Raw genomic sequence first — 15,529 nt, 5'->3', positions numbered from 1 at the left:
CACAAGCAACTTTAAACGAACCCAGCTATCACTGCTGTAGCTAATTCCACATCTGCCGTACCCACGTTTATAATCTTGTGACTGATGGTCTGACACTTTACATTAATTTAATATGAAGCCATTTTTGTATTCATTATGTAAGAAAGGAAATTACCTTCTATTTCAAGACTGCATGTGACATTCCTCAGGAACGGCCCAATAAGACACTTACATTGCAGAGCATGAGATGTTTGTCAGACATTTTTTATGATAATTAGATTTGTGTGATAGTCATGATATTGTTTTTTGACTGCGAGTACATCCGAGCGCAGACAATCAGACTGGTGTTCTGAAGCAGCCCCTTTGCACCAGTTTGAAATATAAGGCATCTCTGCTGCGGTGTTGTTCACATTTGGCCAGATTAAGATTGCGTGCTTTACACCGCCGCTGCTATAAAAACCACTTGACTTCATAAGCAGTTGGAGATCGGTGTAGGGTGTAGTAACATGTTACTTTAATTACATTTTTCTCTGCAACAACACTATCGGATTTGCTGCTTAGCAAAGAATTATGTTACTTATGTCATTACCTGTGATACACTTACCACTTACATACACTTAGCACTTTTAATAGTAATAATAATAATAATAATAATAATAATAATAATGGATTGCATTTATATAGCGCTTTTCGAGACCCTCAAAGCGTTTTACAATTCCACTATTCATTCACTCTCACATTCACACACTGGTGGAGGCAAGCTACAGTTGTAGCCACAGCTGCCCTGGGGCAGACTGACAGAAGCGAGGCTGCCATATCGCGCCATCGGCCCCTGTGGCCAACACCAGTAGCCGGTAGGTGAAGTGTCTTGCCCAAGGACACAACGACCAAGACAGGCAGAGCAGGGGATCAAACTGGTAACCTTCCGGTTACAAGATGAGCTTCCCAACCCCCTGAACCAGTCGCCCATGTCTGTTATAAATGTAAAAATAAATAAATGAATCAATCAAATTTGCCTTTTTTCATGCACATTTATCCTACAGTCAGCTATTTTCAGTTTATTAGCAGGGACAGGCCAGAAACAACTAATGCTAACATGACAACTTGTACCAAGCATCTGCACAGGCAGATTTAAGCTGAATGTATGCCAAGCCTGGACAAGAAGCCACAACCTGATGTCCAACAGATAACAACTGCACTGATGAGCATTTGGACTTAGGACAGTAGCATCACTGTGAAGTGCTCCTCATTAGCACAGTGATATGTGGTGTGGGACCACATGCTGGTATTTATGCATCTTAGGCCACCAATTTACCTAACATACATGTCTTTGTCAACATGCAAGCATCACACAGAAAAGCCCCAGCTGAAGATTTGAACCAGTGCTAACTCAGTTACTCCATTATACATTTAAGCGTAATTGGTCAGTGTTAAGATGTTTCCCATTATATGTGAGAACACAAAGATCCAGCTTAGTTAGAGAGAGACATTAAACGTTTCCATTTTAGTCTAACTGGTTAAACTGTGCTCATGTGAAAAAAAGCTGCTGGTAATTGTCTGGTGCATACGCAGCTCTACACAGGTGGCATCTTCGCCTAAAATTCTTGCCTAAGGAGTATTTCTCCTGCTGGGTGCTGCATTTGAGTTGGACGACATCTCTGTTTGAGTCTCCCGACACATAGTTAGTGAGAAAACAGCTTGAAGCAGCCATGATTGCGGTACAGTTACAACCCCCCCCCCCCTTAAAAAAAGCACACACAGAGAATCTGTCTGTTTATAAAGATACCTCTCTGCCAGGTGATTTTTGAGGGGTCAAGATCAAGACGTACGAACGCGTTGATTTCTTCAGGCGTGAGTGATGCAGGATCTGTTTTCCTGATGCCAAGGCGCTGGAAATTGAGACAGACAACAAGATTTTGTTCCACATGTTTCTGATGCTGTTTAGATTTTATTTAACATGAAAGAAGCCTGCTATGTCCACCGTAATAGGTGGGAGGTATCATTCATGTATAGGAAACAAATCCAGACTAAATAACCAAGAAATTATTAACTCACTGTCAAGATCAGAAGGTTTAGTTGGAGTTTTCTGCTTAAAAAAAAGCCTTTTAAAAATCTTTATCTCTCCCTTCATCAATTAAGGCTGATTTTATAGTCTTTTTCTCTAATCCTGGACTTTCCTGCAACAGGACATAAACATGTTCAAACCTTCATCTCCTAGATCAGTAACATCTGCCATGCATATTTTATCTGTTAGGACTAAATATTAGACATTCTTCATCAGCACTACATGAAGACTGAATTACTCTTTCTTCTACAAACAAGGAGTTTTATCTGGCATAAAGAAATGTTTGGTAAAGCAGCCAATGTGAAGGGTAAGAGTGAAAATTTAAGCTGGATCCACAGAGGCCCCCTAGTGGACAAAAAACAACAAAAACAACAACAACAACAACAACAACAACTTTTCATGAACACCCCAGACCCAATCCTTAGTTAGTTAGTTCACGTGTGATCATGGACATCACGTGTGATTATGGAGCTGTAGTATTTAAACTTACTTGCAGCCTGGAGATCTGGATGGGTGAGAATTTTCTGACTCCATTCACAGAAGGGACTAATCTATTGAAAAGGGCCTTGGTGGTAAAGAAAACAAGAAAAACAATACTATTATTTAAAGTACATTTAACTGGTCCTTACAGGAGGAAAGGACTTTTGTTAAGCTGGAATTTAGATAACAAGATAGCATTATGTGCATGAAAAGCAGGATTACAGAAATAAATCAAATATTTAAAAAGTTACCACAAAATAATTTACAGTCACCGACTAAAATAAATCTACAGCAAATCGCAAACATGACTGAGAGCCAAAGGAATCCATACTGTCATTATATCACACACGCATTTTTTAAACTAGAGTTACTATATGATATCTTTTCGCACAGTCACCTTGTCTGACTGCGTCGCTTCGTGGAGCATCCTGGCATCGATGGCTGCTGCCACCAGGTTATTGGCAGCTGTGATGGCATGAATGTCACCAGTCAAATGAAGGTTGAACTGAGAAGATTTTAAAAAATAGCAGAAAAAAAAAAAACCCACTGAGAGATGAAAGGATTACAGGCGAGACGTCAACATGCTACTGCAGAAGTGTACACTCTGTAAGATTGATTGAATGGCCCCTAGGGAGAAAAAACCCGCTAACAATGGGGGTCAGTGGGCTGCACCCACAGCATTTGGTAGCAGGTGATAAATGTGGGTTCAACTAAAGCAATCTTCTCATGGCTTGGATTTTGTCCCTTGAGTCTTTAAATATATTATGACACATTTTCTCACAGTTTGACACAAGCCCTTTGATCTCAAGACATACAAATATTTTTTTTAGTGCGCCTAAAAGAAGGAGGCGTAAAGAAAAAGGGTGAATTGAGAGAATGAGAAAAGTAGTTGGCCTTATTGTACCCTACAAGGCTGGGGCTTAACCCCTCGTTCTGTGTGTCTTTATGTCTGTGCTTGTAGTCACAGCTCCAGGGTCATGAATGTATGCTTGTGTGTCTTTTTGTACAAACTACTGTGAGTCTTTGCATGCCTCAGGTCTTTGAAGCCTGCGTTTGTCCTGCTAGGGAACACTCTGAGCCTGTCTGTGTGTCTTACCTCCTCCATAGGGATGACCTGGGCATACCCACCTCCTGCAGCTCCCCCTAGGCAAAGGAGGAGAGGAAACACTGTGAGAGGCAGGCAACAGGACGAGGACATACAAAGAAACAGTGCTGAGTGTTGGACTTTGAATGAACTGCTCCACCCGAGAACAAAATGTAGAGCTGACCCCACACTGACAAAGATAGCTAAACTTGTCCAAATGTCACTGAATGTATTCAGTAGAAATATTCACAATTTGAAACATTAAACATTGGTTCCAATGTGAAAATACACTATTCTATCAACGTTTTCTTACAAAACAGGATTTTAGAGAAAACGCTCATTGTTTTTGGAGAAAATAGTTTGGAATGACCAACAGTAAAGTAAAATAAAAAGTATCCAGATGAAGGAATGCAAAGGAGCACAGAGAGATGACAGCGTATCTTTCAGAGAGGATAAGCCAAGTACAGTTAGCATAAAGACCCAAGTATTCCTTGCTGACCTTTAACTCCAAAAGTTGGTCCCTGGGATGGTTGACGGAGACAGGCAAAAGAGTTGAGCTTAAGGTGGGCAGACAACGCCTGGACCAGACCGACAGTCACTGTGCTTTTACCTTCGCCCAGTGGGGTGGGAGTTATACTGAACAAAGAGAGAATACAGAACATTTTCAAATATCACCTTTTCTTTTTCTGGTGTGCACAATATTATTATTATGAAGCAGGAGCAAGAATAAGTGAGGATTTGGTCAGTCACTCACCCGGCAACCAGAATATATTTGCCATTAGGCTGTGACTGGAGGCGTTCCAACACAGAGAGTCGAACCTTAGCTTTGCTCCTCCCATAGGCTTCTAGCTCTTCTGGTAGCAAACCAATCTCTTCAGCCAGCTGATCTACTGGTTTTGGTATCTGAGCTCTGGATATCTCTAAATCACTGACAGAGAAAACATATAGACTATATGGATAATGGCTCTAAGCATCACATCTTATTCAAATAGCATTAAAATGAAGTATACAAGAATCCGGGTAAGATGAATGAAGTTAAATTCCAGTGTTCACCACACACAGTGGTCTATACCTTGGTACAGGAGTTAAGGGCTGCAGTTTGAGGCTGCGCAGATGCCAGGGTCGGTATTCCTGACCCTTGAGCCACCGACTGCAACTCCGGACAACATTCTAGTGGACAAAAAAGAAAAGAAAAGAAAAGAGAAGGACAGAGAAAGCTAACAAATAAGTAAGGAGGAGTATAGTAAGCCAAAGAGAGGAGTCACATAGGAATATATATACCTGTGTTCTGTAAGCTGCTGTGAGGCTTTCTAATCCAGATTTTGAAGACAATCCAAAAGCATTTTCATCTAAAACAAATGACAACAGGATTAATGAACACAATAAGTACACAAATCCATACAACAACAAAAAGCATGTGATAGTGGAAGCAAACCAGTGCATCTGAAACTGCAATTTCACTGATTTCTATTTATTTTTAAACAATAACTTAAAAAGTGTCTCTGCAATGGAGTGCTTTAAAATCATTTCATGTTCACTATAGCACACGTTGATTGGAAACACAATATATAATGCAATACCTTTCTCCAGAGCTGGCTTACAGTAAATGATAGCAGCCCCTGGTCTAATCCAGGTGGGTGGAACATACATATTTCCAACATCTAGCAGTACCACAGCATCAGCCTGCATAATCTGTGCAAAAGGAGAATTATTAAAGAAGAAGAAATAATTAAAATAATGAAATATTAATGACCTAAAAGAACCTCTGCAGAAAAATGTCTTTGAACATCTTCCCATTAGCAAAACTTCTCCAGTGAGCTGTTGTAAAATGAGAATACTGTCTCCGTGTGGCCAGCAACTAACACTGCACAAGCCCGACGTGAGATTTAAACCCATGTGTGTATACAAACTTCAAACCACAATTGTACATACTGAATGTTTACTTAAACTGGTACTTAAATTGGTCACCCTCACCCGCAGTGGGCCTTAGTCTACAACTCTTCTCTCTCAAGCTCTCCCTCTCTATTTTGGAGAACAAAATTTAAGGCATTTTAAGGATTCATTGGAACAACTTCTGGTTAAGGAGCTGGCACTCCTTATACATTAATTCATTACTTAGGACAGTGATTTTGACATAGGTAGCTTCTAAGGCACAATGCAGATCATCTAATGTGAGTACATCCTGTCACACCTGTGCCTGCAGGGTTTTGGAGCTCCAGTGACTCTTCAGAGTGACCATTCCACTTCGTTCAACCAGGCACTGCACGGCCAGCTGAAGGGGTCCCTCTCCACCAACCAGCAACACAGTTTTTCCTTCCAAAGGAGCATCTGTAGGGATGTTTAAAATGATCATTAGCGAGTGGAAATGCTCCCAGCTGCCAAGTCTGTCGATGGACTCCCTGTCAGGCTCCCATTTAAATATATCTGAAGCCAAACTATTAAATAAAGGCAAAACATAAAAAAATAACAATCTAAAAAAATCTTAAACCAGATTTTTTTTTTTTTAATGTACCTTTAGTTTATAACATTCTACACAGAAATGTTCAACATTTTTATTAAAAAGCTTGGAAATCTTTAGTAGTTGTATCAGAAGTATTGAAAATATCTAAACCTGAAGTGTGACTTCAACCAAAATGATCTATAAGTCTGTATCTCATACGCACAGACCCCCTGTTTAGTAAATTACCAGCATTTTAAATTAAAAAGAAAAATCCCAGAAATATGGTCAAATCTTACCAAATTCAATGTCTTTCCTTCACCTTTTTATAATATAGTCATTTGGACTCAAGTACATTACGTGTTCACATATTTGTTGATATTTTTCTTGCTCATCTTTTCTTTGTATTTTTTTAAATAATAAATTGGAAGATATTTTCTAAAGTGAATTAAAAAAAGAGAAACATCTGTCACATTTATCAGTGTATCTAATTCAATTTCTAGTGTTTATATATCGTCCAATCAGAGCACAGTGAGAATCACTTTGAGACCTCTCTGCATTAAATCATACTTGTTATAAATCTCTGTCCTCATTCTCTCACCCCAACCGGTCACAGCAGATGGCCGCTCTTCCCTGAGGCTGGTTCTACTGGAGGTTTCTTCCTGTTAAAAGGGAGTTTTTCCTTTCCACTGTCACCAAGGTGCTTGCTCATTAAGGGTCATATGATTATTAGGTTTTTCTCTGTATGTAATATTGTAGGGTCTACCTTACGATGTAAATATGTCTGTGAAGGTTCTCAGTCTCAGTTTACTTCAGAACTAAAGAAGCTTCTGGAATAAGAGGTGAAACGTCTTCAAGGAAGCTTAAAGAAGTTCAGACACTTTTCTTACAATATAAAGCGCCTTGAGGCGACTGTTGTTGTGATTTGGCGCTGTATAAATAAAATTCAATTGAACTGAACAGAAATGTGAAGATATTTCAAGCACACTGGCTGCATTTAATTTCTTTTTCATTCACTCTGACACTTTTAGGTCAACTGTTTATATAAACTGTAATTTAATACAGTCGATTGGTTACACACACCAATGTAAATGCACTTAATCAGAACACTGTGACTTTCTCAAAAGTGATGATTTTTCTCACTGGCTAAAAATACGCTCCTACTCTATTTCTGGCACAAGGTGCATAAACCTGCACAATTCAGTTAAGGATGGCAGAAAGTCAGGCATATAATTGGTTTCTAAAGCATCAACTCAGTTTTAAAATTAAAATCTCACAGGAGACTTAACGTCTCACTTCTGACATGTTTCCTGTGTGCTGTGTAAACACTGTGTAAAGAGAGGAAAACCTTCAGTTTCCTTCAGCAGAAACTCACCATGGTTCTCCAGCAGATCCAAAACAGCACTGGCTAAAGGAGGCACAAAGCCTTTGCTCAGGTCTCCTCGTATCAGACGGCCCATATTCAAGTCTGATATGCTACAACAAGAGAAAAACATATAGAAATTATTATTTTTTATTTAACCATCCAGTTTTACAGGCCATAACAGATTAATAAGTGCAATGGATAACACAATCACACATAATAAATGTTAAAGACACAGCACAGTACTAGCGAGTAACATATGAGGATATATAGTTTTCATCAGGATTAGGTTAAAAAAGTTTTCCATTAATCATCAGGAACATATATACTTTTCCTCTGGATAATCTATCCTTAACTGAACCAGATCTGATCAATTTATCGTGATTAAGAAGGGTCCCCTGCTAATTTTCTCACCACGTGTCTACACACACTGGGCACAAACGTCTTAATTGTGAGCAGTCCTTTCTGATTTGGGTCAACAGGACACGCACCGTGAGTTAATTCATTTATTTTTAATTGGAATAACAACCTTACATGCATTTTTACATTTATAGAACTTAATAAATGACTGAATATTTATGCCCCTGCAGGTTTTTACCCTTCGATGTCCTTCTCGGGTTTTAAAGTGTTGAGGACCCGACTGGTGATTGAAGCTGGGGGGAGGTGAAGGTAGATACCATGCACTTTGGGGTCATCATTCAACTTCAGCAACTCCTCTACAATCTACATGCATACATAAAGAGAAAAAATAACAATCAATGACACACATCTGAGAAATGTAGTGAAAAAATAGCAGATGAAACAAGTGTGAAAATATTGAAGATATACCAAATACAATCGGGTACTTTATGTGGTAGTCTACAAAAAAGTCAAGAGAGAAACAAACAGCACAGCCTTCAAAATCTAACAAATCAGCACTACCCAAAGGGGAACAGGGAAAGTGGTAGTGGAAATCCCTGAGGAGGTGAAAAACAGGAGAAAGGGGGACGAGATAATGTGTAAAAGTAGAGCAGCTGAGTTCTCCTAAGGCCGGGCATGGCAACATAGATCATCCATTGTCAGGTCAAATGTCTAAGCTATTCCCATGAATTCCTTCTGTCTACAGAAGGCTCCCCCAAATCTCAGTTACATAATGCTGGAAAATATCACTAGGTAGAATAAAACCTGATTCATTCACTTAGATGATAAATGAAGAATAAACTGGAAATACTGAAGACCTGAACACACAGGCACCAAAATCACATTTTGCACAAACATGAAAATGGTAATCATGTAGTGACTTGCTAAACTTTGAGGGGGGAGGAAGAGTTCTCTATTAAGGGGAAAATTAACTTGTGAGTCACATCGACTTACATCATCTTCACTGCACTCCTTTGCCAGACAAATCTGAGTGATGTTCAAACCAATCTGCGGACGAGGAGAGAGGAGATCTTTTGTAGACATTACAAAAGAACAAAATGGCCAAGCTGAAGAAGAGAAGTCAGAAAAAGGAGAAGTGGTGGCGTGGATTACCTTTCCTGCCATTTTCTTATTGATCTCCAGCATGCTATCGTCTTCACCTGCCTTTGAGATAAAATGAGCACACTGAAACAACGCACAGAACCCTGATAATATGGAAAAGCTAAGATGAAACTTCAGTAAAAAACAGATACCCTCAAGGTCAGGAGAAAATTAAAGCAAATCAGGAGACTTCTAGCATCAAATGTTTAGGCTACGCTTTTTCTAAGCATTAACAACACTTAAAGACTGCTTACTACAAAATAAGACGGTGTATTTGCACTCATTTTTTTGTTCTATAACAGTATTCATGTTTTCCCTTACAGTACCTGTAGAATGGCTAACAAGGGTTGAATTGCTGGGTTTCTTTTCTGCAGAGTCACAATTGCTTCCCTGGTGCTCTGAACCACTTTCCTACAAGAGAAGACAACCTGGTTAGAAATACCCATTAACCTAGTAATGGGTACACGCAGGATAAAACACCCCCATCAGGAAAGTGGATAATACATAATTAAGTTCAAATATGTTCATTTATATAGCACCAATTCACAACAAAAACCACCTCAAGGTGCTGAATGCTGCAAGGTAAAGAAGCAGCATAACTATGGGGGGTTTATAACTACAGTGGCTTTGAGAATTCAGTGCAATGCAACAAGAAATCAGATCAAATGCGAGGAGGCGGCTCAGAAGAGAACAAACAATCGAACACATGAACACTGAGAAAGTACAGATAGTACGCATACATGTGCTGAAACACTGAAAGCAGCACATGGTGTAACCAAAATTTTAAGCAATGTCTGGAGCACATGCAGCAAACTATGGAGCTAATGAGAAGGTGGGAAGCAGTCAGGTGCTGTGTTTACTTTAATTCATATAAATAATAATAATAAATATGTGAGATAAGTACTGCTTAGGAACTATCAAGCCATCATTTTTTGTCTATTTGCAGGAATTTTCCTAATGAATGATGCATCAGGCTCTGTGGGGTAGAGATGGGCGGAGCGATCCAAATATCAATAGTATCGAAACCAGAGCTTATATTGGTATGGGGTCAACACCAATAAATTGGTGACCACTGCTCTCCCCTACATGAGATGCCTTTAAAAGTTACATGTATCTGTATCAGTATTGGTATATGCAATATTGGCCCTACATTTACTTGGTATCGGATTGATACCAGAATTTGTGGTATGGAACAACCCATGGTCGTTTTCAGTGCGCATGCGGCAAAATGCGGGCGGGTGGGGTAAAATGTTTACATATACCTTAACAAATACGTTAAAAGTCCAAAACTTTAACTGAATAAATCCATTTTTGCTAATTTTCTTCACACTCAATGCAAGTGTTATAGATCTGCAAGCATTTAAATGTTAGCAGCAAAACTAGTTTTTCATCCACGCCTGCGTGTTTTTACTCGGTTCCTCGTGTGTCGCATGTTTAGCAACAGCAGAAAAGGGTTGCATCAGCTGGCTGGTGTTTCTGACACCCTAACCCGGGGGCACGTGCAAAACTGGCTACTAGCCAGGGGCCAAAACGCCGGTGAGACCGGAAATGCTTACTACCTTTGTCACGTAGATAACCATCCCTCCAACGAACTTCGTTTTTTTAGCTAACCGTTAAAATAATTTGTCATGACGCACCACAATCAGACTTTTACTCTACATCGTTGTTGCTGCTGTTGTTATTTTACCTCACATGGTTGTCGTAATCAGACCCATCCCCCTTCTGAGATTGTACCCCAAAGTTACCGGTTAACTTCGGGTTGGTGCCGGTGCTGGAGGTAGCGCTTGCCGCTCGGAGGCTCAATCGACTGCTGGTAATGCCTATCGGTAGGCATCTTCGCGAAAACCCGGTGAATCTGCTACCCGGACGGACCTGATGTGCCCGGAGACTCCTGTAAGCACTGCGAATAAGCGCCAACTTCATTGTAGTTTTATGTTTAAAAAAAATAAACAGGACTAAAAAATGTTTCTTCTCCTTTCGTCTCTGGCGGCGGTGATTAGCCCGGTTCCTTGAAAGGAACAAAAAGAAAGTTGAGGTTGCAACAGGGTGCTGATGGAGGTGCGCTGTCTTCACGAGCAGTCGGAAAGATGAAAAACTAGCGGTCGGTATGCTTTGTTTCCCCCCCCCCATTCCCCCATCCTCCCACCCACAAATGGGCAATTCTCATAGAAAGAAGGGTCTTTTAAGACAACACATTGCGTTTAGGAGTGACATATGGATGCCTTGTTAGTGTGTGTATGCCTCCGCAATATTTTGATTATCTAATAACGTGTGAAAACGCATTTGTTTCCTTCCTCCAGAGTCACTGATAATGTGAAAGACTGTTTGAATAAGACAATAAATGCTACATTTCTTGCAAGTCTAGATGCTGTTATTAAACCAGCATTTTAAAGTCATGTTTTCATTTGAAAATTCGGGGTACACTTGAAAGCAGCAGCCTAACAAGAAGCAAATGCTCGCGACCACGCGAGTTCACGTGCTGAAGACCCTGAGAGGAGTTAGGTCAGCGGGTTCAAAATACACCTCAGTCGGTAAGTTAACATATCCATCCAACCCAATGCAATAATGTAAGTGAGTAAAACTATATTTAGTCTCAGGCTCATTAAGAATCAACGTTTCACTCACTCAAACATACCTATTCACAGGAGGCCAAACAACCAGTATTAATAATCATTGCCTCAATTCATATGTCGTATTAGAATACTTTAAAACCAGGTTCCTTATCAGCAAACACTATTCAATATACTCCTAAACCAGAGCTGGCACTCTTCATTTAACAGCATGTGATAAATCAGGCTTCTATACACAGCGTGGGTTGGTGGCCTAAGTTGAACTGGTAAGTTTAGCTACATTCCTGTTCCCTATGATTGAAGCCTAAACCCTGATTTTTATCTTGAAGTCATGTACTAATCGTGAAAATTTGATGTGTATCAGAAAGACTGCAAGTAAGGGATTTGGCAGAATATTAAAGAAAACTAATGTATCTATATAAAGAGAATAATAATGCGTCTAATCTAATAGAAATTCCAGTGAGACCGGGTTTGCCCTTGTGGTGCAATGATAGTTCAAAGGATGGCGATAAATATACTATAGATAAGAAACAGTTAATATGTATTTTACAGCAGGAATGTTCATCCAAGTTTAAAGTTCTTATCTATGCTTGTACACCCCTTCCCACATCAACTATCCAGATAAGAAAACATAGTTTGTCTATGTGTGATCAACAAGCACCTAAGCTGTGCTTAGTTGTGGTCGATTTTGGAGCCAAAGCATGAGGACAGTGCTACAAATGCCTCCAGCAGACTTGACCTCCTCAAAATAGTAAAACCGTCACCAAATACAGGGGTTGATTTAAACCTAACTAAATTGCTAAGGGGCATAACTAAGTGTCTAGTAGTCAGAAGAATTTAAAAAAAAAAAAAAAGAAGAAGCTACTAAAATCCAAACTTGTTTGTGCATGTAGTTGTGGAAGTCATTTGGGTGTGGCTAACACACAAACACAAACTGCACAGACCTTGTCCTGTCTACTCTCAAAGTGTAGGCTGCCCTCCCCTGGTGGCTGTGCAGATGAGCCGCAGCATCATTTTATTTTCCAGCCATTTAATTAATTAAATATTACAATCAAAATTTTTAAAAAGTAATTTAAAAAGAGCGGTTTAAACTGCGCATTATCTAGATTTCTCGTACCCATGTCTGATCCAGAACCATTTTATTTCTTTTGATAATTTGGGATTTGTAACTGATGGGAAATCTCATTGTGACAGAGACTCAGAGGATCAGGGGCCAGGAGAAAAGCTGCTGATGGTGAATCAACCGGTGATTCACCAGATTGTGTATGGGAACAGAAAAAGTCTGGTGTGTTGATTTAAAGTCTAGGTCCAAGTTTATGTTTACAAAGCTGTCCTACACAACTGACGCTCCTGTTGTGCAGGTCAAGGTTGAACTGATCGGTCTTCATTCCTAAAGTCACATGACTGTGACTGAGTGTCACAATTGTGCACCCTGACAAAAAGCACAGCAGATTTTCAGTTTTTACCTCAGAGCCTGCAGCACTGGTAACACGTGGGCCTGTTTTTTGTGCTCGCAGTCCGGATTAGTAGACTACAGATGATGGCCAAAGTTTGATTTGTAGAGATAAAGAGCAAACGGGTGAGGATCTTTCCTTTAATCTTGTCACTGTGCGCATGATTATTTGACCTTGTTGCATATGAAATGGTAACGGTGGGATTTTGTGGTTTGACAGAAAGTATGGGTAACTTATGAAATTACATGGTGATAGATACTGAGCACAGGAGGCAGTCATTTATGAGATGTAAGAAAAGATCAGATATGTCTAAGTTATCATTTCTTTTAAAACATTTGGGTTTTTTCTTAGATTTTATAGCGTTGGAACCACATATTTGCTGTGTAGCGCCAACAACTGAAATGCCTCTTAATGCTATCACAAGTGTACTTTATGCATTGGAAATATTTAGGTTGTTTATCCAAGATATAAGTCTAACTTATATGCAGAATCTAGAGCTCGGTTTTTAAAGTCAAAATGAATCTCTCTTTGGTGAAAAGGAACATTGTTGACTACTCTTTGGAGAACCTGTTAGGCCAGTGATTAGTGGTGGGTGAATTATACTTGAAGGAAGAAGGAAAACTATTTTCATCAGATATGAGAAGCAAGCAAGGTGCCAAGTGTGTTTAAATTCAAACATAAATGGTTCACCTACTTGAATGAATTAGCTTTACTAATGTTTGTTAAGTGAATAGAAAATCATCTTGACCTCTATAACCTTCACTTGATCTCCAGATCAGCCATGAGGGACAGACTGAGCCACCTGCAGGAACTCTCCGGCGGCCCTGTGGAGCCAGTGGAGAATGCAGACTCCACTCTCTCCAAGTCCCTCAGCAAAGTCGACCTGGACAACAGCCCTGCTCTGGCAGAAATCTTTTCCCAGGCAGAAGGGATCCATAAAGACATCCAGCTCATCCGCCTGGAGGTTAAAAGGCTTCGTGAGCAGAGCTCCTGCATGTTCCATGGCACCTCCACTATTAAAAGGGACTCTATTGGAGCTGACATAAAGACGCGGGCTGAGAATGTTCTAGCACGCCTGCGTGACATGGATGGCATGGCGTGCAAGCTAGAAGAAAAACGTGGTGCCAATTCTGCTGTGACGCGTATCGCCAGAACCCAGTACGCCTGCCTCAGTAATGGCTTTCGCGATGCGATGTTTGACTACAATGAGGCCGAGATGAGCCACCGGGAAAGCTGTAAAGCCCAGATCCAGAGGCAAATGGAGATAGTTGGGTGTGAGGTGACGGGAGAGGAGGTGGAGGAGATGATTGAGAAAGGTCAGTGGAACATCTTCAGCAATAACGTGGTGACTGAAGGCAGAACGGCGCGTTCAGCTCTCTTCCAGGTTGAGAAACGGCACCAGGAGCTGCTGGACCTGGAGAGCCGCATCAAGGGCATCCATGAGATATTCCTGGACATCGCCATGCTGGTAGAGGAGCAGGGCAACATGCTGGACTCCATCCAGACCAACGTTCAGAAAACCGATGAGGGCGTGCAGGATGCTCTCTTTAAAATTGGCAGGGCCAAACGCCATGACCGCAACAACCCATTCAAAAGAATATTTAAAAAGACATAGCAGCTGAAGACACTTTTTGGTTTTTAAGCTGGCTCAATCTAATCATGTGAGGGATTTGCTATTAAAGCTAATTTTGACTCCTCCCACATTCACAAAGTGTTGCCACAGCAGATGCTTGATTTGGCTAATTTTTTTCAATGTTTTGTTTTGTTTTTAAAAAATGTCGGATACTCTTCCTGTCGCAGCCCCAAGGGGATTTGTCTACTTTGTGTCTGATGTTTTTTGGGTTTTTTTAAACTGTGACTTTGAGAAACATTTTTTTCCAGTTTCAGAAAAGAAATAAAACTCAGTAAAATGTCTGCTGTAGCTGAAGAAAGGCTGAATTATTCTTCAATTATTTGTAGTCTGACTGAACTGTTAAACTTCTTTGGCTGGTTTTCAGAAGCCGTTCACCCAGACCCCTGAAAGGGTGGCAATAATACAGCATTTTAACAGAGATTTAATTTTATATAGATTATGCAGGGATTACACTACTTATGCACCAATCTGTTTTACTGTCTTTTAATTACTTTTTTAATATTAAACTTTTTTTTTTTATCCCTGTGTTCTGTGCCTTGTCTCTAAGTAAATATATTGAAATTTTGAATGTATTTGTTTAAACATATAATCCACACAAGCTCATTAAAAATTGACTAGATCTACTACACACATTTTACTTTAAGTCTCTCTTAAAGAGACAGACACACTGTTTGCTTTTTCAGGCATCTCGGAAACAGTAAAACCTTTAGTAAATACTGCCAATAGATTTACATTAATAGAGCACAACAATACTGTTTGTATTAGTTTCGTATGTTTATTAGTATATATATATAGTGCTTGAATGTCTGGAACCTAACCAACCTGTTAATGGACATAATTTATTGTGTGTTCTAGTCAAGGTACAATGCAAGAAGCTGGTAAAACCACACAAGTCTGATCTCTCCTGCACAAACACAAGCCGGTACTGTGTAAGTCATTTGGGCGTGGCTGGGAAAATCTTGAC

At 40.0% G+C, this 15,529-nt stretch overlaps 2 protein-coding genes across 8 annotated transcripts in view; one reads left to right on the top strand and one right to left on the bottom strand.

Moving 5' to 3' along the window:
- Window positions 1-15,529, bottom strand: part of mthfd1l (methylenetetrahydrofolate dehydrogenase (NADP+ dependent) 1 like) — a 49,071-nt gene that overhangs the window by 33,202 nt on the left and 340 nt on the right. The window contains exons 1-16 of one of the 3 annotated variants that reach the window (XM_085131873.1): window positions 10,596-11,040; window positions 9,235-9,319; window positions 8,921-8,971; window positions 8,762-8,815; window positions 8,007-8,131; window positions 7,421-7,521; window positions 5,800-5,936; window positions 5,189-5,300; window positions 4,890-4,957; window positions 4,681-4,778; window positions 4,363-4,536; window positions 4,108-4,244; window positions 3,621-3,667; window positions 2,922-3,029; window positions 2,535-2,609; window positions 1,766-1,868 (exon numbers count right to left, since the gene is read on the bottom strand). In XM_085131873.1, the coding sequence (XP_084987999.1) occupies window positions 1,766-1,868; window positions 2,535-2,609; window positions 2,922-3,029; window positions 3,621-3,667; window positions 4,108-4,244; window positions 4,363-4,536; window positions 4,681-4,778; window positions 4,890-4,957; window positions 5,189-5,300; window positions 5,800-5,936; window positions 7,421-7,521; window positions 8,007-8,131; window positions 8,762-8,815; window positions 8,921-8,971; window positions 9,235-9,319; window positions 10,596-11,038 (1,918 nt within the window). In that variant the 5' untranslated portion in view covers window positions 11,039-11,040. Of the gene's footprint in view, window positions 1-1,765; window positions 1,869-2,534; window positions 2,610-2,921; window positions 3,030-3,620; window positions 3,668-4,107; window positions 4,245-4,362; window positions 4,537-4,680; window positions 4,779-4,889; window positions 4,958-5,188; window positions 5,301-5,799; window positions 5,937-7,420; window positions 7,522-8,006; window positions 8,132-8,761; window positions 8,816-8,920; window positions 8,972-9,234; window positions 9,320-10,595; window positions 11,041-15,529 lie in introns of those variants that run through there. The other 2 variants (XM_085131874.1, XM_085131875.1) reach the window with 2 other exon arrangements.
- Window positions 10,682-15,257, top strand: LOC146501682 (syntaxin-11-like). Of its 5 annotated transcripts, XM_085131889.1 has the most exons (5): window positions 10,682-10,801; window positions 10,909-11,009; window positions 11,343-11,439; window positions 13,472-13,584; window positions 13,707-15,257. In XM_085131889.1, the coding sequence occupies exon 5, from the start codon at window positions 13,714-13,716 to the stop codon at window positions 14,545-14,547; it is 834 nt and encodes a 277-aa protein (XP_084988015.1). In that variant the 5' UTR covers window positions 10,682-10,801; window positions 10,909-11,009; window positions 11,343-11,439; window positions 13,472-13,584; window positions 13,707-13,713; the 3' UTR covers window positions 14,548-15,257. The 5 variants fall into 5 exon arrangements, with proteins under 5 accessions (XP_084988015.1, XP_084988014.1, XP_084988018.1 ...); XM_085131888.1 differs by lacking the exon at window positions 13,472-13,584; XM_085131892.1 differs by lacking the exons at window positions 11,343-11,439; window positions 13,472-13,584.

The sequence above is a fragment of the Neolamprologus multifasciatus genome, chromosome 15 (genome assembly GCF_963576455.1).
Source record: "Neolamprologus multifasciatus chromosome 15, fNeoMul1.2, whole genome shotgun sequence".
Taxonomy (NCBI): Eukaryota; Metazoa; Chordata; class Actinopteri; order Cichliformes; family Cichlidae; genus Neolamprologus; species Neolamprologus multifasciatus.
The sequence above is the reverse complement of the archived record's forward strand: the minus strand, read 5'-3'. Positions and strand labels throughout refer to the sequence as shown.